We start from the raw sequence: 25583 nt of genomic DNA, 5'->3' as shown, positions 1-25583 counted from the left end.
TACCCCCTGTATATAGCCTCCACATTGACTCTGTACCGGTACCCCCTGTATATACTGTAGCCTTTCTATTGTTATTTTACTGCTGCTGTTTATTTGTTACTTTTATTTTCTATTTTTTTACTTAACACTTTTTTTCTTAACTGCATTGTTGGTTAAGGGCTTGTAAGTAAGCATTTCACTGTAAGGTCTACTACACCTGTTGTATTCGGCGCATGTGACAAATAACATTTGATTAGATTTATGGCTCAAGATCCCCACGCCAGAGAGACACAGCTCCTTCACACTTCTTACCATTGTCTTTGCATATTTGACTTTGAGAGTTGCAGAAACATACACGAAGTTAGGTTTGAACCCACAACCTCTTGGTTTTGAGTCAGCGACTTACCATCGGACCACCATCTGATTCACATGTATGGTCATTCTCTTCGTACAGGAGATTGAGCTTTTGTTTTCGTCTCCACTTCAGTTCCTCCGCAGATAGCAGCAGCTACCAATGTGGACCACACGTGACAGCGTGTACGTTATACATACCACATGAATATTCTTCATGGAGCACAAGAATGTCTCAGTAACCATGGAAACGCGGGAAATTGTTTTGGCAGACCGGCATGTGCAGGCTTTTCACAAACAAAACAGATGGCATGTTTTGGAATCATCAGGTGGCATGGGGTGCCCATGGGTTGACGAGACAATATCCATGCCAACCAGAGAATACCCATGGAACCACTGGGCAGCGAGTGATAATGTGACAAATATGTATGCGTGATTAGCGTTTTGATATATAGAATGTTGTGTGTTTGTTGTGTCTGTGTTCACACAGTGGAAAAAACACATTTGTCCGGGGCATCTGGGTTTGTTTGAGGCATTTTATTGTGAAAACATCAGACAGAATGAACCATGGAACACTGCTGGGGAATCACAACTCCTCTCCCACTACCTGCAGTCGATATATTCAATTATTCATGTTTCTGGTGAGAGGGCCTTGATGATGAACCGACAGTCTGCCCCGTGAGAAAAGTCCAGGTGTGTTGCCATGGAGACCGCCAGGAGGAATGTTATGAGTAGTCGTTGGGGAATGAATAAATAAATGCAACGTAGCCTGTTTGAGTGAGTTCCTCGAGTTACTCTTAAGTTGCTCGCAGGTACAGTACAGAGCGACCTTTCCAATACACACATACAGCTCAGATACACACTCGTTGGTACAGCACATTGTGACCTCTCCGACACACACACTGGCTGATGACATGGCATCTGACAGCAGAGGAGCCGGCCTAGACTCTCAACATTGGTTTAAGTGAACACAGCTCAACACACTCACTATTTGGCAACGGATGAGAACACTGAAACCAGCACACAGAGATCTGAGGGTTGAGGTGTGGTTTTGAAGGGTGTACGTACAACCTCTGAGCAACACAGAGCCACAGAAAACCATCCAGTATCTGGCTTAGGAGAAGAGGGAAGATCTGAGCAGAGCAAGCGTTTCAAAAACCCTCTATTTGCATAGCCTCTTGATGTGGTCACATGAGTCTCGCTACAGGTGATATGACTGTGTTAGTGTGTGGGATGCTGTTTTTCAACTTGAATCTGACAATTGAAGAGGGGGTGTGTGTGTGTGTGGACTGACCAATCAGATGACAGTAATGTGCTCCAATGAGAGGAATGAAAAGGCACAGATCATTTCAGCACCCATTGACTCTGTCTGTGGTGACCCTTTAAGGTACTGTCTGTGGTGACCGTATAAAAGGTACTGTCTGTGGTGACCGAAGTGCCCTGTGGTCATGTACTGTAGGCTATGCAGGAGGCAAACATAGAATGGATTGGACATAATCATAAACTGTGTTCTATCTATATGTTATATTTCTATGAGGTCAATGAAAAGTGTGGAAGCTGCTGTGGAGTGTTGCTGACAGAGGAATACAACAGAACAACAGAAAGACATAATTAAGACAGGGAAAAGGAAAATAAAAGAGCTCTATTACCATGCCAGGCTTTGGTTTCTGTGCAGTTTAGTGGGAGATCTTCTCTAACCACCTTCCAGAGATTTCAACAGTTGGCAATATTTTGAACATTTCTGAAAAGCCTCATGGTCTGAGAGTTGGTACCAAAGGGCTAATTTGTGACAGCAGGAAACATCATGGGGACCCTTTTATGTGTAACACAAAGGAAGTTCCATGGGCATTATGGGGATGTTTTTACTGTTGCACAGATACTGATTGAATAAGAATATCTCAGACAGAAAGATAAACTATTCATGCTTATCTCTGGCTAGAAACCCCCGGCCCCAGAGTGGATATGTTTACGTATGTGCAGAGGAGTGTGCACTTCCTGTGCTTCTGCATTTAGCAACCCAGTAAATATGTAATTCAGTCCAACAATAGACGTCGTTCTCCAACAACATAAATATACCCGTACACTCGTCAATAAATACTTATACAGCACAAGAACACTAAATGGACATGTCAGAATTGGATTCAGGTGGATTTGTAGGTAGAGTGAGCGAGGATATGGAATAAGAGTGGAGAATAAAACATGTTTGAATCAGGTCAGTATTTCCACAGGGGTCGTTAGGCTGGGCCTCTGTGGGATTTTAACAGCTCTGTTTGTATAAGAAGCCAGTCCTTTTCCTGTTGCGAGGGTAGGGATCACTGACACTGTCCAAAAACCCACTTCTGTTTTTATATGGGGCTGTTTTGGGAGAGGTTGGAGTCAAGAGGAGAGCACAGGAGAGGACTCCATAACAGTTTCTCCATAAAGCCTTTGGGTAAAGTGTCTCATTTGAGGCTAAATAGGCAGTTAGAGATAAGCTGAGTGTGTGGTGTTTTAAATGTGTCCATACCCAACCAAACCCCCCTCTCCCTCCGTACCTCACTTACCAACCCTCACTAGAGTACAGCTGCTGAGTAAGGGGCTGCGTGGCATCAATATCTCTGTGTGTGTGTGTGTGTGTGTGTGTGTGTGTGTGTGTGTGTGTGTGTGTGTGTGAGAGAGAGAGAGGGAGAGCTCAGAATGCTCCCATTGTTTCTGTAAGTGGATGGAGTCGGAGATGTAGGCCAAACCAGTAGCCTTCCTCTTTATCAGAGCCAGATGTGGAGGGCCTTGTTCCTCCAAACCAGCAGCCTTCCTCTTTATCAGAGCCAGATGTGGAGGACCTTGTTCCTCCAAACCAGTTGCTAATTATAACGACACACACATGCAAGCATACACAACTGCCACCAATATTTTAGAAGCTATGACAGAATGAGGTGTGCTTGTCATTAGTCACCCCGCCTGTCTAAACTAACAGTCAGAGGGACAGATGAATATAGAAGTGAATCATTTCTGTGCAGCTGTTACTTCTGCTCAGACCTAGCAATATAAAAATACACAACTTTCCCCATAAACGTCCCTCTCTCTTTGAAGTCTGAGTGGAGGAAGAATGACAAAGGGGTGTAAAGAATAAAGAGGACTCCCTCCCTCCCAGCTTGGCTAATTAAGTTGTCTTCTCTCACCCTCCGTCGCCCACTCCTGCACTGTGTATACGACTCTCTGCGATCCCATAGACTACACAGAGTAATGATTAGACACTGCACTGTGTATACGACTCTCTGCGATCCCATAGACTACACAGAGTAATGATTAGACACCGCACTTTCACCTGAGGGCGAACACAGACCTGACTTTCACCGCCAGACTCAAAGGTAGACGGTTCCATTATCGATCATTATCAAGGCAACCACTGCTCTTGTTTCTGATTCTGAGCAGTAGCCTGCGATGTAGATATGTATGTGGAATACTTTTCTCATGCTGTAGTTTATGTTTTCATTTTTGTAAATTATTGGATGTAGTGAAAAGTACTGATAAGAGTTGATTTGACTCAGTCCCTTTCTGCCATTGGCAGTGTTCCAACCCTTTGGCACCAGACTCAGTTGACTAAGGGGGAGAGAGGGAATAACTCTAAATCCCATGGGAAGTCCCAGCTCTCACACAGAGAAACCAAAGCCACAGACTTCACTACATTGTACACCCTTGGTAAAAAAGGAAGACAATTAAAATGTTATCATTAACAGTGTACCGGAGGCAACTCAGGACAAAAAAACATGAGAAACAAAACTCATAAAAACAATGTTATCTTTAAAAATCTACTGAAACGTTCATCTGCCAAGAAAACAAATATTAAAATCTTCCTCTCCCCCCCCCACCCACCCCCCGGCAGTAAAAGCAGTTTAAATAATATTTTTTTATTGCTGCTCGCAGCAATGTTTTCATAAGACAATAAAACGAAGACATAAAAAAAAAAGACTTAATTTGCTAAAATACATGATTGGTCGTCGAAGCAGAGGGAGGGGGTTATTGCCCGTGTGCGGGGTTATGGCCCTCCCTGTTTTAAGGGCGTGGCGTGGGCGGGGTTATGAGATCCTGTCCCTTAAACCCTTTCACAGCCACACGAGCCATCTCTTCTTCAGTTCTTCTCTGGGTCAGTGGGAGGCCCCTAACACCTGTCAATCACATCCGGTAAACCCATTCACAACGGCACTTCTTTTCTCCTTCTGACCACTTCCTGTGGCTTAAAGCCTTGAGGGTGCTCAGCATCTTTCTAAAAAGGCCGCCGTTTCAGATCCTGCTGTGGGAGTCTGAGGCCTCACCTGGCAAACCTCAGGAGTTCTTTTCACCTATGACGATGGCGATCTTGACAGCATAGCTACTACTTTAGAGCAGTTGGCTGTAAATTGTACCTCCACTGTTTACACCTGATGGTTCTAGAGGTCTTTAGAGTCAATAGACAGCTATAATGAGGAGGGCTTGAGGTGGAGCCAAGAGCCAGTATACTTATCAAATGTATAATTGGTGGGTGCTATCAAACACACCCAGGATACAGCACACTGAAGGACATGGACGTGTTTTACAATTTGACGGAGTTTCGTTATTGTTCATTATAAAATAAGCTCAGCTCCCATGATGCTTTGGGGCGCGTGCATGCGAGGTCACCATTTGCTGTGCAAAATCCAAAGCAGCCTAATTGGTCAAGAGTCCCAACTCATTTACATACATAACACACATTGACCACTCTCCAAGAGCCCTGCTTCTCTCTTCTATTTCCCCTCTTAGAAATCCTCTGACATCAGCTCCACCCGAACCATGCATTCTCATGGTATAGGATCTCTCCTTCCTCCTTTATTACCTTCAGGACAATGCTGATTGGATAACAAAGACTCTTTCACATCAAATCGGATCCAGCACCTTTCCTCAATCTCTATCCCTCCCATTCACCTCAGCCCTTCCTATTCACCCCCAGAAACAGTGACAACAGTTTTTGAATAAAGCTTTCGCAAAAATATCCATTCTCCTCTCTCTCAGTTATTTTTTTCTTCTCTTATTAAAAGTGGATCGTGCCCAGAGTCCCAACTGGCTAGTCAAGTCCTGGTCCTCTAGTCGTTAGTCCAGTCGCAGATAGCTTGGCGTGGAGTAGTTGAACATGAGGAAGTCCAGTTTATACAGCTGGAAGAGCTGGCTGTGCTGCTGGGAGCTGATGTTGCTGAAGAACTGGGCCGTCATGCTGTCTGTGGTGCGGGTGGACTTGGCGTAGGTCGGGAAGCGCAGCGACTCGCCCACCCCCGCCAGCCGCAGAACGTACTTGGCGTCTTCCTCCAGGGTTTCGTACTTGCCCACCAGGTCATAGTGGATGTGACAGGGGTGGCACAGCTGGTACACCGTCTGCCAGTGCTCGTTGAGCGGGCCGTCGCGTTGCGTGGCCGGGTCGACAAGATACTCGGCGAACTCCCGGAACTTGACGTCGGCGCCGTTGAGCAGCGCCTCCTGCGTGGCGTCCTTGCGGTAGCGGCGGACGATCTTGGTGCCGAAGCGGCGGTGGAAGGAGGAGTTGTACTTGAGGGTGAACTTGTTGCGGTAAGCGGAGACGAGCCTCTCGAAGGGCTCCCGGACAAACAGGAACTTGAGGTAGCTCTTGAGGCGGTGGTTGATCTCAGCAATGCTGTACTGGTTCAGATATTTCAGGTTGGACGGGACGTGGGCCTCGTTGGAAGGGATCTCCATAGGGTCACTGGGATGGAGAGAAATAAAGACCATGAGGAACAGGATAAAAACAACACAAACAATGAAGAGTATCTCATGTGTAGTAAGAGAGGTAGTCATGGAAACAGCAGTTATAAACACTGAGTATGGAAAACATTAGGAACATCTGCTTTTTCTATGACAGACTGACCAGGTGAATCCAGGTGAAATCTATGATCCCTCTTTGATGTCCCTTGTTAAAGAAGGATTTTTAAGCCTTGAGACAATTGAGACATGGATTGTGTCTGTTTGTCATTCAGAGGGTGAATGGGCAAGACAACATATTTAAGTGCCTTTGAACGGGGTATGGTAGTAGGTGCCAGGTGCACCGGTTTGTGTCAAGAACTGCAACGCTGCTGGGTTTTTCACGCTCAACAGTTTCCCTTGTGTATCAAGAATGGTCCACCACCCAAAGGACATCCAGTCAACTTGACACAACTGTGGGAAGCATTGGAGTCAACATGGGGCAGCATCCCTGTGGAACGCTTTCAACACCTTGTAGAGTCTATGCCCCAATGAACTGTTCTGAGGGCAGAAGGGGGAGATGCAACTCAATATTAGGATGTTATGTGACAGCGTAGTCGTATCAGTACTAGTATTATAAAATAATACTTTAATCGTTTATTTATTGTGTTCCTTTCAGAAAATGTGTCTTGCATGTTATCTCAAATCTCAATAGTAGTTTCCTGTGCTACTGACCTGTACTTGCCGTGTCCCGTGAGGACCATCATGACGCGTTTCCAGTTGGTACAGGCCACCTTGGGGACATAGCAGTAGATGAGCTCATGCTCCTCATCCACCACCAGGTGTTTGAGGTCACCAGGGGTCAGGACCCGGCGCTTGCGGCTGGATGCACTCTGGGCCCGACATGACTCTGCTACCTGGTCTCTCCTCCCCTGGTGGAGGATGGCGGCACTGGAGAACTCCGACTGGGGGAGAGAGAGAGAAGAAGAAGAAAGAGAGAGATATATTCATCTTCTGGAATACAAATGATGATCTATGGGGAGCTGACCAGCACAATATGCATAGTTCCCATTTCATTCAACAGTAGCTCACTTGATCCACACATTTCAGTGTAAAGAAAGAAGGATGGGCGAAGAAGGGAGGGAATCGTGGAAAGTGGAGAGGAGGAAGTGTTTCCCCGGGGACTCTAAATCGATCAGATCGTGTCCTGTGTCGCTCCACATTCTCAGACACACGCACGTGCACACACAGCACGACAGCCAGTCAGTGCCACAGCTGTATGCCATACCAGAGAGTAGAGAATAGGGCTAGGCCTTTGAGGAGGGTTGCTAAAATAACTCATGTCTGGGACCACCTCCGTGCTCTCAGCACTTAACCAAACTAAAAGCCTTGTGTTAGTACTTGAACCCCTCCATTAACCATTTATCAAGTGACACGTATATACAGTATATGGCATCTGAGTAAACGTGAACAAATCATGCTTTGTACACCTAAATATAACTGTGAGACTGGTTCTGCCAGTTAAGATCAATTAGCCATTGGAGAGATAATGTGGATATGATCAAACATAAAGCTCAAAGAGCAGACTGTGGGGTTATGATTGTTATGCTTCACGTCACAGTCCATTAGCCTTTAAGTAAAACCCATTCCCTTTAAGAGGTAATCAGAGACTGATGGTCATGAGTCACTGAAACATCAAGGCTGAGATATTACTACTCCTGCTGTTATGGTCCCACGGGTGAAGTCTATTGTGCATCTAAAAATTGCATCATAATCCCTATATAGCGCACTACTTTTGACCAGGCCCTGGGCCCCAAAGTAGTGCACTATAGGAAATAGGGTGATATTTCAGACGCACTCTATGTCTTTATCTGAGTTCCTGTCCTAAACACAGGTATGAACAGGTACTGTACTGTGGTACTGTACTGGACTGAGCTACAGCCATACACATCAGAGAGACAGGGCTGAGCTACAGCCATACACATCAGAGAGACAGGACTGAGCTACAGCCATACACAGCAGAGAGACAGGACTGAACTACAGCCATACACATCAGAGAGACAGGGATGAGCTACAGCCATACACATCAGAGAGACAGGACTTAGCTTTACCCATACACATCAGAGAGACAGGACTGAGCTACAGCCATACACAGCAGAGAGACAGGACTGAGCTACAGCCATACACATCAGAGAGACAGGACTGAGTTTTACCCATACACATCAGAGAGACAGGACTGAGCTACAGCCATACACATCAGAGAGACAGGACTGAGCTTTACCCATACACATCAGAGAGACAGGGCTGAGCTACAGCCATACACATCAGAGAGACAGGACTGAACTTTACCCATACACATCAGAGAGACAGGGCTGAGCTACAGCCATACACATCAGAGAGACAGGGCTGAGCTACAGCCATACACATCAGAGAGACAGGACTGAACTACAGCCATACACATCAGAGAGACAGGACTGAACTACAGCCATACACATCAGAGAGACAGGACTGAACTTTACCCATACACATCAGAGAGACAGGGCTGAGCTACAGCCATACACATCAGAGAGACAGGACTGAACTTTACCCATACACATCAGAGAGACAGGGCTGAGCTATAGCCATACACATCAGAGAGACAGGACTGAGCTACAGCCATACACATCAGAGAGACAGGACTGAGCTACAGCCATACACATCAGAGAGACAGGGCTGAGCTACAGCCATACACATCAGAGAGACAAGACTGAGCTACAGCCATACACATCAGAGAGACAGGACAGAGCTACAGCCATACACATCAGAGAGACAGGGCTGAGCTACAGCCATACACATCAGAGAGACAGGACTGAGCTACAGCCATACACATCAGAGAGACAGGACAGAGCTACAGCCATACACATCAGATAGACAGGGCTGAGCTACAGCCATACACATCAGAGAGACAGGACTGAGCTACAGCCATACACATCAGAGAGACAGGGCTGAGCTACAGCCATACACATCAGAGAGACAGGACTGAGCTACAGCCATACACAGCAGAGAGACAGGGCTGAGCTACAGCCATACACATCAGAGAGACAGGACTGATCTTTACCCATACACATCAGAGAGACAGGACTGAGCTACAGCCATACACATCAGAGAGACAGGACTGAGCTACAGCCATACACAGCAGAGAGACAGGACTGAGCTACAGCCATACACATCAGAGAGACAGGACTGATCTTTACCCATACACATCAGAGAGACAGGACTGAGCTACAGCCATACACAGCAGTGAGACAGGACTGAGCTACAGCCATACACAGCAGTGAGACAGGACTGAGCTACAGCCATACACATCAGAGAGACAGGACTGATCTTTACCCATACACATCAGAGAGACAGGACTGAGCTACAGCCATACACATCAGAGAGACAGGACTGAGCTACAGCCATACACAGCAGAGAGACAGGACTGAGCTACAGCCATACACATCAGAGAGACAGGACTGATCTTTACCCATACACATCAGAGAGACAGGACTGAGCTACAGCCATACACAGCAGTGAGACAGGACTGAGCTACAGCCATACACAGCAGTGAGACAGGGCTGAGCTAGTTTAACAAAGCATACTAAGTTCCCTTTGTCTTTCTGCTGTATCTTTCTCTGTCATCTCTCTCCCATCTCCCTCCCATCTCCCTCCCATCTCTCTCCCATCTCTCTCCCATCTCTCTCCCTCCTCTCTCCCTCTCTATCTCTCGACATGTCAACTTCACTTCTCAGCAAATTAGTTTGAGAGGCCCGAGCGAGCGACTGAACAAACGAGTGATGCTTGATAATGAACGAGTCGGAGGGGAAAAAAAAGTGACACCCTCCTCCTCCTCTTCCCCATCATCTTTTTTCTCCCCCTCTTTTTCTTTGTCTTATCTCCATTACTCCATTGTCATGCCACATCACATCAAAGCTGACTGGGAGAGACACTGTGAATACCAGCTCCTTGTTACGTGGAATGTTCACTTTGGCTCCTCGCAGGGCTATAAAGGCCCTAGATCACACTGAGCAGAACTTCATGAATCTCTCCATCTCTCTCAGTGGGTAACAAGCACTATAATTAACAGAGTGACAGAGGAGAGAGAGAGAGAATCTTGCCATGTCTCCCTCTTCCCGTTGGATAGTTAACTTCCTGTCGTTTCATCTCCTCTCCTATCTGAGGAGCGAGGGAAGCTCTTATGTGGTGGTAATGATGGGAGGATGGAGAGATAGAAAAGGATATCAGAGATGTGTCTCTCCATAGCAGAGATGGAAGTCAGAACTCACAGGCCCTAAGTGATTCTGCCATGCTGTTCCTATGGGAGAACAGACACTATCCAAGTCTGTCTTTGAGTCTCAACCTACAGCAACACACTGTTGGAGTAACAACGCAGGCATTCGGTCTGCGTAATGGTAAGTACATGAGCACAGCGCTTCTCTCCTTGCCTGTGTTAGAAAAAGTCTTCCTAGGTATCTGGATGAGCACATCGCTCTTTGACGGTCTCTCCCTCTCTGTCGTCGAGTGGTTTCTCAAACCGTCGTATCAGATCAGCACTTCTTCTGTAACTACAACAAAGTCCTGGTCGATTGAGTGTCTGTGTGCGTGAGGTCTGCAGTCTCCGACGGCATCTCTTGTTCCATTCCCTCAGGGCGAGCTGTCAATCAAAAACACCAGCACGTCTGATAGTGTCTGTAGTTCTCAGAGTAGTACAACCGACACAAAACCCTCAAACCACACGAGTGTCCGTCTGTGCATGTGTCTGCAGCAGCATTTCCAGTTTGCTAAAAATCAGCATGTCCCTCCCTGACTCCATGAGTCCATTTATTCCCAGATGTATGAATAGGCTAATATCAAGTCAAGCCTGTCACATTTCCACACGTCAAGCTAGCTTTCGGTGATGAGCCAAGGGACTGTGTGTTTTTGTATTCTCAGAAAGAGTTCTCTCCTGGAACGGCACTTTTGTTAGTGAAATGTGTGAGTAATAAGGAGTTATTAATATATGCGTTTCCCATGTTTCATTTCATAATTGACTTTCTGTCACGGCTTAACAGTCTTACTGAGGTTTGTTATGATGTTGAAATATGCGATTGCTCCCCTTCTGCACAGCAAAGCTATAATAAATAGCCCACTGCAGTTCTGCTGATGGTTGCAAACACTAACGACACAAACTCTTTATAGGCACAGGTGGCGTACTAGAGGGGAGGGGAGGAGGGGAGGGAGAGACTAAAGGCTGGCGGCCTACATGGATACAGTACAACTTGATTCACTCTGTTTTAGAGCAAATATAGGATACAGTTGAAGTCGAAAGTTTACATACACCTTAGCCAAATACATTTAAACTCAGTTTTTCACCATTTCTGACATTTAATCCTAGTAAAAATTCCCTGCCTTAGCTCAGTTAGGATCACCACTTTATTGTAAGAATGTGAAATGTCAGAATAATAGTAGAGAGAATGATTTATTTCAGCTATTATTTCTTTCATCACATTCCCAGTGGGTCAGAAGTTTACATACATTCAATTAGTATTTGCCTTTAAATTGTTTAACTTGGGTCAAACGTTTTGGGTAGCCTTCTACAAGCTTCCCACAATAAGTTGGGTGAATTTTGGCCCGTTCCTCCTGACAGAGCTGGTGTAACCGAGTCAGCTCTGTCAGGAGGAACGGGCCAAAATTCACCCAACTTATTGTGGGAAGCTTGTAGAAGGCTACCCAAAACGTTTGACCCTCCTTGCTCGCACACGCTTTTTCAGTTCTGCCCACAGATTTTCTATAGGATTGAGGTCAGGGCTTTGTGATGGCCACTCCAATACCTTGACTTTGTTGTCCTGAAGCCATTTTGCCACAATTTTGGAAGTATGCTTGGAGCGCAGGATATATGCTTTCATTAAAACAAAATACAAGAAAGACTAATAGTTTGACACCACCTGTTCTGATTCTCTCACCAAACATTCATTCAAGAAGATCTAAAATCATATTCCCATGAAACTGATTGAGATCAATCAAATGACTGACTTGGAGATGCAGTTTTGACGTGAAAACGTGAAGAATAATCATTAACGATTGACAATGATGGTGGCCTATTTTGACTTTAGGTAGCCTCTTCTGAATTGGATGTTTGAGGGTATTAAAAAAGGAACATTTTCTTGAGTAAATATGAGTGTGCATAGGCAAACGTTGCAATTGGAGGATGCATTTTAAGCACATGCTGTAATGACAGGCTAATCAGTCTGTCGGTACAAACTTTGAGTAAATTATGACGTCATTTACAAAAACTGCTCCCGCACCGTCTACACCCATAGACATGCATCTCAAGTGTGTGTGTGTGTGTGTGTCAGTGACGGCAGTCTGCCTCCCCCCCAGTCTCAAGGCAGATGTAATGTACATCCTGTGAGTGAAGGCAGCCATTTTGTGCCCGAGCCCCAGAATAGAAGGAACGCAGTTGGCAGGGTAACTGCTTGGCTGGCTGACACACACACACTCTCTCTCTCACTGCATTTACTGTCAGTCTCTGTCGTCCATTTGGGCTTAAAACAATGTCATTGATCACCCTTGAGATGTTTCTACAACTTGATTGGAGTCCACCTGTGGTAAATTCAATGTATTGGACATGATTTGGAAAGGCACACACCTGTCTATATAAGGTCCCACAGTTAACAGTGCATGTCAGAGCAGAAACCAAGCAATGAGGTTGAAGGAATTGTCCGTAGAGCTCCGAGACAGGATTGTGTCGAGACACAGATCTGGGGAAGGGTACCAAAAAAAGGCCTGTAGCGTTGAAGGTCCCCAAGAACAGTTTGGTACATAACAGACTGGATCATGTTATCGACCAGGTCGGGCTCAGTCACATGTCTGGATGGATGGCCTACTGTATGGGTCAATACATAACTGAATAATCTGATTGACATCAAATCAATAACTAGCATCCTACTACAACTCACTCACTCAGTCAGTCAGTCAGTGTGTGTTTTCACCTATTCTCTCCTAATCCACAGCTAAGAAGCCCCTTGAGTCTATTACATTTAATCTCACACAATAATACAACAATCTGGTTTTGCGACATCCACCAAGGGTGAAAAGAGCAGAAAATAGAAAACTAGTTATTTTCCGACACAGCCGAGGAACTGCACAGCTGGCAAAGGCATTGTCTGAATTTCATTTTCAATTTTCTCATGCTCTGCTCCTAAATTGTATTTTGGAAGCAACTAAAGCATCTGCTTTGGTCAGGGATAAACACGTCAGCGTGCTGCAAGCTGTACATTTCCCAATGTCAGATTCTGCTGTGTGTGTGAGCTGCTCTCGGGCTCTCCACATTGCAGTGCAGCTGGAGTGCGGAGGAGCGACGCTCCCTCACTCTTTTACATTTGACAATACACAGAGCAGGTAAAACTTTCCCTGAAAAATGTATTCTGATCCATTCTAAATAAAGTATATTTAATTACAACTAAAATTCCATGACAAACTAAATAAATATGTATAGCAGCCTAGAGGTAAATGGTGGCTTCTTCCCCGTCTTTTCTCTGTCGATTGTAAGAAGGATGAAGAACTATAGACTAGCCTAGTGGTTAGAGCTTTCGGCCAGTAACCAAAAGGTTGCTGGATTGAATCCCTGAGCTGACAAGGTAAAAATCTGTCGTTCTGCCCCTGAGCAAGGCAGTTAACTCACTGGCGCCGAAGATATGGATGTCGATTAAGGCAGTCCCCTGCACCTCTCTGAATCAGAGGGTTAAATGCAGAAGACACATTTCAATTGAATGCATTCAGCTGTACAACTGACTCGGTATCCGTCGGAGGCTTGACAACTTTGGCCAATGGATGTGTCTGCCTTGATGTTCATTAAACAACATGGACCCCCCCCATGACACCGTTCTGCCAAGGACACCCAAACCTGAGTGGCACCACATAGCCCAAGGAGCCTGACCCTCTCTGGGGAATTTGCTATAGCCCTGCTTGGGATATTCAGCTACTATTGGTGGAGACACAGGGCCCATTCTATCTTGGTAGGCCTATGTCAGGGTGGGAAATTGGAAATGTGAATTGGGCCAAGTTGGAGGTAATGATGTCAGGTAACCTAGCAGATAAGAGCGTTGGGCAAGTAACCAAAAGGTTGCCGGTTTGAATCCCGAGCCGGCAAGGAAGAAAGATCTGCAGTTCTGCCCCGGGGATGATTTCATTTTCAAAGTTATATATCTTGAAAACTTGATTGCTAACAAGCAAAACATTTTGGGACTAGGTCAACAATGGACTAATGAAGCAAAAACTAAATGAGTGGAAGTGTCCTTTAAAATGCCAACTCATCAAGATCTGTTGCCCTAAAGCCTAATGGTCCTACTCATGACTTATTATTACAAATTAAAGTTAGATCAAAGCTGAAGCAATGTCTCGCAAGATCACAATGATTCATTCACATTTTATATATCGAAGGAATTGTCTGTAGAGCTCCGAGACAGGATTGTGCCGAGACACAGTTATGGGGGAACGGTACCAAAAAAATGTCTGCAGTGTTGAAGGTCCCCAAGAACACAGTGGCCTCCATCATTCTTACATGGAAGAAGTTTGGAACCCCCAAGCCACTTCCTAGAGCTGGCTGCCTGGCCAAACTGAGCAATCGGGGGAGGTGGCCAAGAACCTGATGGTCACTCTGACATAGCTCCAGAATTCCTCTGTGGAGATGGGAGAACCTTCCAGAAGGACAACCATCTCTGCAGGACTCCACCAATCAAGCCTTTACGGTAGAGTGGCCAGACGGTTGCCACTCCTCAGTAAAAGGCACATGACAGCCTGCTTGGAGTTTGCCAAAAAGCACCTAAAGACTCAGACCATGAGAAACAAGATTATCTTGTTTGATGAAACCAATATTAAAACTATTCGGCATTAATGTCAAGTGTCACATCTGGAGGAAACCTGTCACCATCCCTACGGTGAAGCACAGTGGTGGCCGCATCATGCTGTGGGGGTGTTTTTCAGCAGCAGCGACAGGGAGACTAGACAGGATCGAGGCAAAGAGTGGTCCTTGATGAAAACCTGCTCCAGACCACTCAGGACCTCTGACTGGGGTGAAGGTTCACCTTCCAACAAGACAATGACCCTAAGAACACAGCCAAGACAATGCAGGAGTGGCTTCGGGACAAGTCTCTGAATGTCCTTGAGTGGCCCAGCCAGAGCCCGAACTTTACCCGATCTAACATCTCTGGAGAGACCTCACTCCTCACTCCATCCACCATACGGGTCAGTCGGCGTGCACCAACCACTGGGCTTCCTCACTCCATCCACCATACGGGTCAGTCGGCGTGCACCAACCACTGGGCTTCCTCACTCCATCCACCATACGGGTCAGTCGGCATGCACCAACCACTGGGCTTCCTCACTCCATCCACCATACGGGTCAGTCGGCGTGCACCAACCACTGGGCTTCCTCACTCCATCCACCATACGGGTCAGTCGGCGTGCCCCAACCACTGGGCTTCCTCACTCCATCCACCATACGGGTCAGTCGGCGTGCACCAACCACTGGGCTTCCTCACTCCATCCACCATACGGGTCAGTCGGCGTGCACCAACCACTGCCTCTATTTCTTCAGTTACACACTTTGCTCTCACTTCTAGCCCCACTCCAGAGATAACCCCCATGATAGGTGCCTTGCTTCGCAGATCCACACACACAACACATTACAATTATATATCTTTTTCAGGGGCAAAGCATGCACCTTCTGCTCCTCGGACAAACAAAAAACCCAAATAAACAAATGCATTCTTATTTTCTCTTCAAAACAGATCTCCCAGATATCTTGATCGATCAAGAACCCTCACTAACTAAAGAACAGTCAGAACTAGGCTTGGATTTACTAGACTCCCCGGCAACTTTACTTCTCGTTTCCCTTTTTGTTTACCACTGTAATCCATTCCTTCTCACCCGATGGTCCATCAGTTTAAAAACGTCCTCCTCCATCATCTTTCCAGTGAATTTCCTCCCTGCAGCAGTCCTCCCCCCCTTATAATACTGCCATGTGCTTTTATCCTCCTGGAATTGAGTTAAATGGCAACTCCACCACTTTTCAACCTCCTTTTCATTGTCTTCCAGCACAATACCACTGTCAACGTACACTACACGACCAAAAGTATGTGGACACTGCTCAAAAGTATGTGGACACTGCTCATATGGAGTTGGTCCCCCCTTTGCTGCTATAACAGCCTCCACTCTTCTGGGAAGGCTTTCCACTAGATGTTGGAACACTGCTGCGGGGACTTGCTTCCATTCAGCCAGAAGAGCATTAGTGAGGCTGGGGCACTGATGTTGGGTTAAAAAGTTCTACACAGTCACATCAAAGTTTTTTTTAAATCTGTGATTTTCAAACACTATGAGATTCGCGGTGACGTGGGGAGCGAGAAAATACCCTCCCTCTGGCTAGAAACTCGTTGCAGGTTTTGAAAATCACTGTTTTTTAAAAACTTTTAATCCTACTGTACCCTGTGATGTCACAGAGGAAAATTTTTTGGGGACCTTTCTTCTTATCTTTTTATCCACTGATCATAAAAACGTACCATTTTCACATAATATTCTAGAGACACTGGTTTGGTGCTGAATATGATGAATATGAGGTTGAAAAGTGGAATAATTGCCCGTTAACCCTTTACGTGGCTGAACTTTTTCTCGGGCGCTTATTTACAATTGTTTCAAGTTTGGATTTATGGCCTGGGTTTAACGTCAACAATCAGATGTCCTGTCATATCTGTCTCTCTTCCATTCCTCTTCATTCGTTCACTCACTTATCATCTTACTATATTCACAATGAATGTGCAGACAGGCAGAACAGACAAGGTGCCATAACAGGTGACTTTATTTGTATAGCGGATATCATAGCCATCACTACTGTAAACATCGGGGACAGCAGGACTACGAGAAAGAATTCCAATTTGGTCAATATTCAACTGGATTTCATTTTCTAAAAATCCTGAATTTTACTCCAGGCACATCCCAGTTCATTATAGGTGGATCAACAGAGATATACAGTGCAAACAATACATGAGCTTAAAAAAACAAACATATTGCTTGAATTATCTCATGATCAAAAATTCCTCTGAAATGTAACTCCCAGATATGAATCATACCTCATTATGAGCCTGGAAAGATGTTTTCATATCTTACAATGCTGCTGCATACTGTAGGCTACTCATCATGTCTAACAGACTGACATGATGCTGATGATAACAAACAACAACCATGTCAGTAGGAATATTACATTGAAATGTTCTCTGATGTAGGACAACAGACGAAATTTACACATTTCAGTACATTTTCAGGTTAAACGTCATGTTGTGTGATTGACAGGAGAGATGATCATAGGGGCAGAGTTTTTACCACCATCATTGCTAGAGGGGCTGAAGAATGGATAGAGTTTCTCTGTGAAGGTGCAGCCAGTGAAAGAGTAGATAAGAGACCTGGCCTCCACATCATAAAAGGAGACCTGACCCTCCTCATAATCCACAAACACCCCCACCTTCTGGGGCTTCTCTCTCAGGGAGAGCAGGACACTGGTGCTAGATAGAGCCTCGTACTCATTTCCTTTTCTCAGCCATACAGTCCAGTATCCATTCTCAGGGCTCAGTGTGATATCCCCCTTCTTGACGATGGACTCTCTGGCCACTCCTAAATCCCAGTCAGTCTTCCCCTTAACCATCACCTCATAGTAGAATCTCCCTGAGGAGAAGCCCTCCTTTCCCAAGATACAGAGACATTTGGAAAACCTAACTGGCTTGTCTGGGAGATCCTGCTCTGTGTTTCCATCTCTCACCTGTGTCCCATCTTCAGACAGGATGAGGTAGGGATGTGCTGTATCAGGATCCAGAGTCACATCCACTGCATACTTCTGAATCCTCTTCAGTTTGACTTCAGGCAGCTTCTCCATCTCTTTATTCAGTGTCTCCTCCAGTTGAGACACAGCTCTCCTCACAGTCCCCACACACAGATCACTGTGAACACTGATCTCAGACCAGTCCTTGGTTTCTGGAGGGGTGCAGAGGGATGGAAAGCTCTGTAGGAGGTGGAGGTGGTCCTCAGTGTGTGAGAGCTGCTCCAGCTCAGTGCTTCTCCTCTGTAGCTCAGTGATTTCCTGCTCCAGCTCTTTAATGAGCCCTTCAGCCTGCCTCTCTGCTGCTTTCTGCTTCTCCTCAATCACCTCAATGAGCTCAGCCTGACTTCTCTCAATGGAGCGAACCAGAGCAGTGAAGACCTGTACACTGTCTGATCTCTCTCTCTCTGCCTCTCTCTTGCTGAGATCTACTGAGTGTTTGATCTCCTGAACCTTCTTCAGTCTCACCTGGATCATCTGCTGCACTTCTGCCTCAGTCTTCCCCAACTGAGCCTTCCTCTCTCCATACTCTTCCTCTAGAAGGACAGTGTCATGAGTCATGTGGTCTGCTTTCAAGCACAAGACACAAAGACATGTCTGGTCACTCCTACAGAACAGCTCTAGAGGTCTCTCATGCTTCCTACACATCCTGTCTTCCAGGTTCTCCACAGGGTTGATCAGCTTGTGTCTCTTTAAGGCTGCGACTCTCTGATGAGGCTCCAGATGAGTCTCACAGTAAGAGGTCTGACAAACCAGACAGGACTTCAGGGCATTGAGCTTCATCCCAGTGCAGATGTCACAGGACACTTCTACTATCATGGCAGAGCATTGGTCCGGGCTGCTGGTAGCTTTCACTTCAACTGTCTGTCTGAACTGAGCAGCCATCTCAGAAATGAAAGTATTGACGAACAGATCTGGTCTCTTATCAAATGTATTTTTACACATGGGACACTGGCACAGGTCATTACTATCCCAGTACTTTGTGATACAGGCCTTGCAGAAGTTGTGTCCACATGAAGTAGAGACTGGCTCAGTGAACACATCCAGACAGACAGAACACAGGAACTGCTCTTCAGACAGGAGACTGCCGGAGGTGGCCATATCTAGACAGAGACCAAAAGGTGAAACCATAAACCATTTGGAATCAGTCAGTTCTTGATATATTTAGCTTGAGAGTTGTTAACATTGTCTAATCTGATGATATTAATGAATGTTGATACATGACGATACAACAAAGACACACGTCTGATAAGCGTAGATTGAAAAGTGTAACATAGCGTAGAATCTGCATGAATAAAAAGGAAAGACACGGTAAACACAGTCAAGCTTAACTTTCCACGTCAGTCTCTCTACTCACCTGGATGTTTTTGTGGATCTCTGTCCTTTCTGTTTGTGGTGTCAAAGGTTAGGAGAGTCAGCGTGTAGTCTGAACGTGTAGCTATTTAGTAGATTTCTGAAGTGCTGGAGATTTTGGTCCCGTAAACAATATACTGTACGTCTCTCTACTTCAGTTTCAGTTCAACAAAGTGACGATAGTGATGCTCCTCCCCACCAGATACTGCTGTGTGATCCTCTTCCTGGAACAGTTAACCCTTTACATGGCTGAGCTGTAACTGATCGTCATATTGATTAAAACAGTGTTGAACAAAGCAGGACTAAAGTCACTACAGCTTTTACATTACTCTTCCTAGAATCACAATGTGTGAATCCCTGCGGTCAACACACACACACACACAGTGTAGAGCACTGGGGGCAGTCTGTCTCTGACCCCTGCTGCTTCTCTTCACTCCCACAGCCTGGAATTCACAGGCCACGCAGGCATGAAGCTGACAGTTTACCAATCACACACACACACACACACACACCTGTACCACTGCAGGGGCATCACTCACATGAGGATCCACCTGATTCTACAGCATCAGCTCACATCAGACAGCCAGGAGAAAACACAACACATTCTGTTGGAAGAGTTAACCTCTCTTTCTCATACTAATCTCACCTGTAACTCCCCCTCCTCTCGTCCCTCTCTCTGTACTATAGAACCAGGAAGCACCTGACATGAACACTGCTCTGTGGCCACACACTATAAAACCCTGACAAGGTTACTGTTTTATGGGGTAAAATCATATTTTCCCACAGAGGGCAGACCAGGCGGTATGAGTTTTCCATGACGCCATTTATGAGGAGCAAGACCAGACAGAGAAATAAATAGTTAAAGAAAAGTTAAAGAAAAACGAAAAACATTTAAAAGACTGCAACCTTCTTCCAGAGAAATGGTGTAACTAGGCTTCAGATTAGGGAAATCCCATGAGAGGACAGAGAGAAAAAGATGGGAGAGAGGAAAGAGGAGAGTGAGAGGAGAGAGGAAGAGGAGAGAGGGAGCTCTGTTGAAAGGGAGCAATGTCTATGGCAGCAGCACAACACAGGATGTTTCCACTGGCTCTGACCAGACAACACAGGTACATATACACACACCAGCATAGTGGCGCTGGCACACACATACACACAAAAGTACTAAGTGAGGTGACACTGGCACCACACCCTGAGATGGCCGATTTAGAAAAGGGGAGTGTGGGATATCTAAATGCATGTACATGTAACCAGATAATAGAGACAGGTTCTCAGGGGAAATAAAACCAGAGAGAGAGAGAGAGAGTTTGAGTTTTAAATCATCTTTATTGGGTCTGGGGGCCCACCACACAATAAATACTCATACAAAACCACAGTTACACATCAATTAAAAACACAACTCCGGGCCTCCCGGGTGGCGCAGTGGTTAAGGGTGCTGTACTGCAGCGCCAGCTGTGCCACCAGAGACTCTGGGTTCGCGCCCAGGCTCTGTCGTAACCGGCCGCGACCGGGAGGTCCGTGGGGCGACGCACAATTGGCCTAGCGTCGTCCGGGTTAGGGAAGGTTTGGCCGGTAGGGAAATCCTTGTCTCATCGTGCACCAGCGACTCCTGTGGCGGGCTGTGCACGCTAACCAAGGTTGCCAGGTGCACGGTGTTTCCTTCCACACATTGGTGCGGCTGGCTTCCGGGTTGGATGCGCGCTGTGTTAAGAAGCAGTGCGGCTTGGTTGGGTTGTGTATCGGAGAACGCGTGACTTTCAACCTTCGTCTCTCCCGAGCCCGTATGGGAGTTGTAGCGATGAGACAAGATAGTAGCTACTAAACAATTGGATACCACGAAATTGGGGAGAAAAAGGGGTAAAAAAAAATAAAAAACACAACTCCAATTCCTCCTCCACAGTAACTAAACACAACAGCCTCTGAATACCCCATATACTCAAAAACAGATCAATATTGTTGACAAGTTTATAATAGGCAAACTTCACCCTTAGTCTCGCTGCCAGCATTCCCACCACATCCACAGACCCCTGTCCCCGAATACTGTTCTTTCAGGTCTTCCATATCGCTAATTGTGCTGCCCCTAACACAAAATTAAGCAACACAACACAAACCCTTCAGTGATCAGTTCTACCAGGACCCTTCCCCTATAAGACGCTTCACTCTTTCCCCAATTGACTCTAGCTGAGGAGGCCCCCTCATACACCTTTAAAGTGTTTGAGAGCCTTAACATCCTCACCCCCTGTAATAAAAATGATCACGTCATCTGCATACGCAGACAGTGCTATCGTGGGACCCTTCATTACACCTGGCACAGAGAAACCAGTAAGCTTCGCTCTTAAAAAACAAAGCATTGGTTCAATCGCCAGACTATATAACTGCCCTGAAATTGGGCATCCCTGCCTGATGCCCCTTTGGACAGGGATGGGGCAACTCAAACCACCCCCCACCTTCACCATACACGAGGCCCCAGCATACAGTAAATTCATCCAAGACAAAAAAACATCCCCAAACCAAAAGGCTTTCATCGTTTTAAACAAGTACTGGTGGTCCACACAGTCAAAAGCCTTCTCCTGATCCAAAGAAAGTAAACCCACATTTACATCAGACAGTTTACAAATGTCTAAAACATCTCTTATCAGAAATAAGTTGTCAACAACAGAGCGATCAGGTACACAGTAGGACTGGTCCTTGTGGATCAACAATCCCAGATACTCTTTCAACCTGTTTGAGAGACATTTAGAAACAATTTTGTATTCTGCGCACAGCAAGGCAACAGGTCTCCAATTTTTTATGAGAGCCAAATCCCCCTTTTTTGGCAACAGTGGAAGCACCGCACGTTGACAGGATACAGGAAGAGAACCCTCATGAAAAGATTCACACACCACTTCATAAAAATCCTCCCCAAAAGTGCTTATAAAACTCAGATGGTAAACCATCGATTCCAGGGGCTCGGCCTGTTGAGAGCTGCATAACTGCTGTGGACAGCTCTTGCAGTGTAATGTCAGAGTCCAATGCGACTCTCTGCTCAGGTCCCAATTGAGGAAGACCGTGTAACAACTGTTCAGTACACAGAGAGTCACAATCCTCCGCCTTAGAGAGGGCAGAGTAGAACTCCACTGCATGTTGACGCATTTCAAAACTCCTCCACCGTGACAGTAGCTTCAGAACCAGAGACATGACAGGTGTAGAGTATCTACAGTCTACCAGAGAACCAGAGACATGACAGGTGTAGAGTATCTACAGTCTACCAGAGGACCAGAGACATGACAGGTGTAGAGTATCTACAGTCTACCAGAGAACCAGAGACATGACAGGTGTAGAGTATCTACAGTCTACCAGAGAACCTGAGACATGACAGGTGTAGAGTATCTACAGTCTACCAGAGACATGACAGGTGTAGAGTATCTACAGTCTACCAGAGGACCAGAGACAAGACAGGTGTATAGTATCTACAGTCTACCAGAGAACCTGAGACATGACAGGTGTAGAGTATCTACAGTCTACCAGAGTACCAGAGACATGACAGGTGTAGAGTATCTACAGTCTACCAGAGAACCAGAGACATGACAGGTGTAGAGTATCTACAGTCTACCAGAGGACCAGAGACATGACAGGTGTATAGTATCTACAGTCTACCAGAGGACCAGAGACATGACAGGTGTTTAGTATCTACAGTCTACCAGAGGACCAGAGATATGACAGGTGTTTAGTATCTACAGTCTACCAGAGGACCAGAGACATGACAGGTGTAGAGTATCTACAGTCTACCAGAGGACCAGAGCCATGACAGGTGTTTAGTATCTACAGTCTACCAGAGGACCAGAGACATGACAGGTGTTTAGTATCTACAGTCTACCAGAGGACCAGAGATATGACAGGTGTTTAGTATCTACAGTCTACCAGAGGACCAGAGACATGACAGGTGTTTAGTATCTACAGTCTACCAGAGGACCAGAGACATGACAGGTGTATAGTATCTACAGTCTACCAGAGAACCTGACAGGTGTATAGTATCTACAGTCTACCAGAGACATGACAGGTGTATAGTATCTACAGTCTACTAGAAACATGACAGGTGTATAGTATCTACAGTCTACCAGAGAACCTGACAGGTGTATAGTATCTACAGTCTACCAGAGACATGACAGGTGTTTAGTATCTACAGTCTACCAGAGACATGACAGATGTATAGTATCTACAGTCTACCAGAGACATGACAGGTGTATAGTATCTACAGTCTACCAGAGGATCAGAGACATGACAGGTGTTTAGTATCTACAGTCTACCAGAGGACCAGAGACATGACAGGTGTTTAGTATCTACAGTCTACCAGAGACATGACAGGTGTATAGTATCTACAGTCTACCAGAGGACCAGAAACATGACAGGTGTATAGTATCTACAGTCTACCAGAGACATGACAGATGTATAGTATCTACAGTCTACCAGAGACATGACAGATGTATAGTATCTACAGTCTACCAGAGAACCTGAGACATGACAGATGTATAGTATCTACAGTCTACCAGAAACATGACAGGTGTATAGTATCTACAGTCTACCAGAGAACCTGACAGGTGTATAGTATCGACAGTCTACCAGAGACATGACAGATGTATAGTATCTACAGTCTACCAGAAACATGACAGGTGTATAGTATCTACAGTCTACCAGAAACATGACAGGTGTATAGTATCTACAGTCTACCAGAGAACCTGACAGGTGTATAGTATCGACAGTCTACCAGAGACATGACAGATGTATAGTATCTACAGTCTACCAGAAACATGACAGGTGTATAGTATCTACAGTCTACCAGAGACATGACAGATGTATAGTATCTACAGTCTACCAGAAACATGACAGGTGTATAGTATCTACAGTCTACTAGAAACATGACAGATGTATAGTATCTACAGTCTACCAGAGACATGACAGATGTATAGTATCTACAGTCTACCAGAAACATGACAGGTGTATAGTATCTACAGTCTACCAGAAACATGACAGGTGTATAGTATCTACAGTCTACCAGAGAACCTGACAGGTGTATAGTATCGACAGTCTACCAGAGACATGACAGATGTATAGTATCTACAGTCTACCAGAAACATGACAGGTGTATAGTATCTACAGTCTACCAGAGACATGACAGATGTATAGTATCTACGGTCTACCAGAGAACCTGAGACATGACAGATGTATAGTATCTACAGTCTACCAGAAACATGACAGGTGTATAGTATCTACAGTCTACCAGAGAACCTGACAGGTGTATAGTATCGACAGTCTACCAGAGACATGACAGATGTATAGTATCTACAGTCTACCAGAAACATGACAGGTGTATAGTATCTACAGTCTACCAGAGACATGACAGATGTATAGTATCTACAGTCTACCAGAGACATGACAGATGTATAGTATCTACAGTCTACCAGAGACATGACAGATGTATAGTATCTACAGTCTACCAGAGAACCTGAGACATGACAGGTGTATAGTATCTACAGTCTACCAGAGAACCTGAGACATGACAGGTGTATAGTATCTACAGTCTACCAGAGAACCTGACAGGTGTATAGTATCTACAGTCTACCAGAGACATGACAGGTGTATAGTATCTACAGTCTACCAGAGACATGACAGATGTATAGTATCTACAGTCTACCAGAGACATGACAGGTATATAGTATCTACAGTCTACCAGAGACATGACAGATGTTTAGTATCTACAGTCTACCAGAGAACCAGAGACATGACAGATGTATAGTATCTACAGTCTACCAGAAACATGACAGGTGTATAGTATCTACAGTCTACCAGAAACATGACAGGTATATAGTATCTACAGTCTACCAGAGACATGACAGATGTATAGTATCTACAGTCTACCAGAAACATGACAGATGTATAGTATCTACAGTCTACCAGAGAACCAGATACATGACAGGTGTATAGTATCTACAGTCTACCAGAGACATGACAGATGTCTCTGGTAGACTGTAGATACTATACATCTGTCATGTCTCTGGTAGACTGTAGATACTATACACCTGTCATGTATCTGGTTCTCTGGTAGACTGTAGATACTATACATCTGTCATGTTTCTGGTAGACTGTAGATACTATACATCTGTCATGTCTCTGGTAGACTGTAGATACTATACATGACAGGTATATAGTATCTACAGTCTACCAGAGACATGACAGGTGTATAGTATCTACAGTCTACCAGAGACATGACAGGTGTATAGTATCTACAGTCTACCAGAGACATGACAGGTGTATAGTATCTACAGTCTACCAGAGACATGACAGGTGTATAGTATCTACAGTCTACCAGAGACATGACAGG

The 25583-nt window shown here is 45.4% G+C and overlaps 2 protein-coding genes across 3 annotated transcripts in view; both read right to left on the bottom strand.

Moving 5' to 3' along the window:
• Positions 1–852: 852 nt before the first annotated feature.
• LOC139378610 (carbohydrate sulfotransferase 11-like) overlaps positions 853–25583 on the bottom strand; it is an 81669-nt gene continuing 56938 nt past the window's right edge. Inside the window, exons 3-4 of one of the 2 annotated variants that reach the window (XM_071120932.1) lie at positions 6748–6977; positions 853–6037 (exon numbers count right to left, since the gene is read on the bottom strand). In XM_071120932.1, the coding sequence (XP_070977033.1) occupies positions 5413–6037; positions 6748–6977 (855 nt within the window). In that variant the 3' untranslated portion in view covers positions 853–5412. The remainder of the gene's footprint in view (positions 6038–6747; positions 6978–25583) is intronic. The other variant, XM_071120931.1, reaches the window with a different exon arrangement.
• Positions 16842–19403, bottom strand: LOC139378609 (E3 ubiquitin-protein ligase TRIM39-like). The gene is made up of 2 exons (XM_071120930.1): positions 19233–19403; positions 16842–18978 (listed from the first exon to the last, which is right to left on the bottom strand). Exon 2 carries the CDS (start codon positions 18974–18976, stop codon positions 17336–17338), a length of 1641 nt encoding a protein of 546 aa, XP_070977031.1. The 5' UTR covers positions 18977–18978; positions 19233–19403; the 3' UTR covers positions 16842–17335.

This window comes from Oncorhynchus clarkii, chromosome 21 (genome assembly GCF_045791955.1).
Source record: "Oncorhynchus clarkii lewisi isolate Uvic-CL-2024 chromosome 21, UVic_Ocla_1.0, whole genome shotgun sequence".
NCBI lineage: Eukaryota > Metazoa > Chordata > Actinopteri > Salmoniformes > Salmonidae > Oncorhynchus > Oncorhynchus clarkii.
The sequence above is the reverse complement of the archived record's forward strand: the minus strand, read 5'-3'. Positions and strand labels throughout refer to the sequence as shown.

What these genes read in the sequence shown, in the direction of transcription:
- LOC139378609 (XM_071120930.1), bottom strand. Translation starts at nt 18,976, where the DNA reads ATGGCCACCTCCGGCAGTCTCCTGTCTGAAGAGCAGTTCCTGTGTTCT.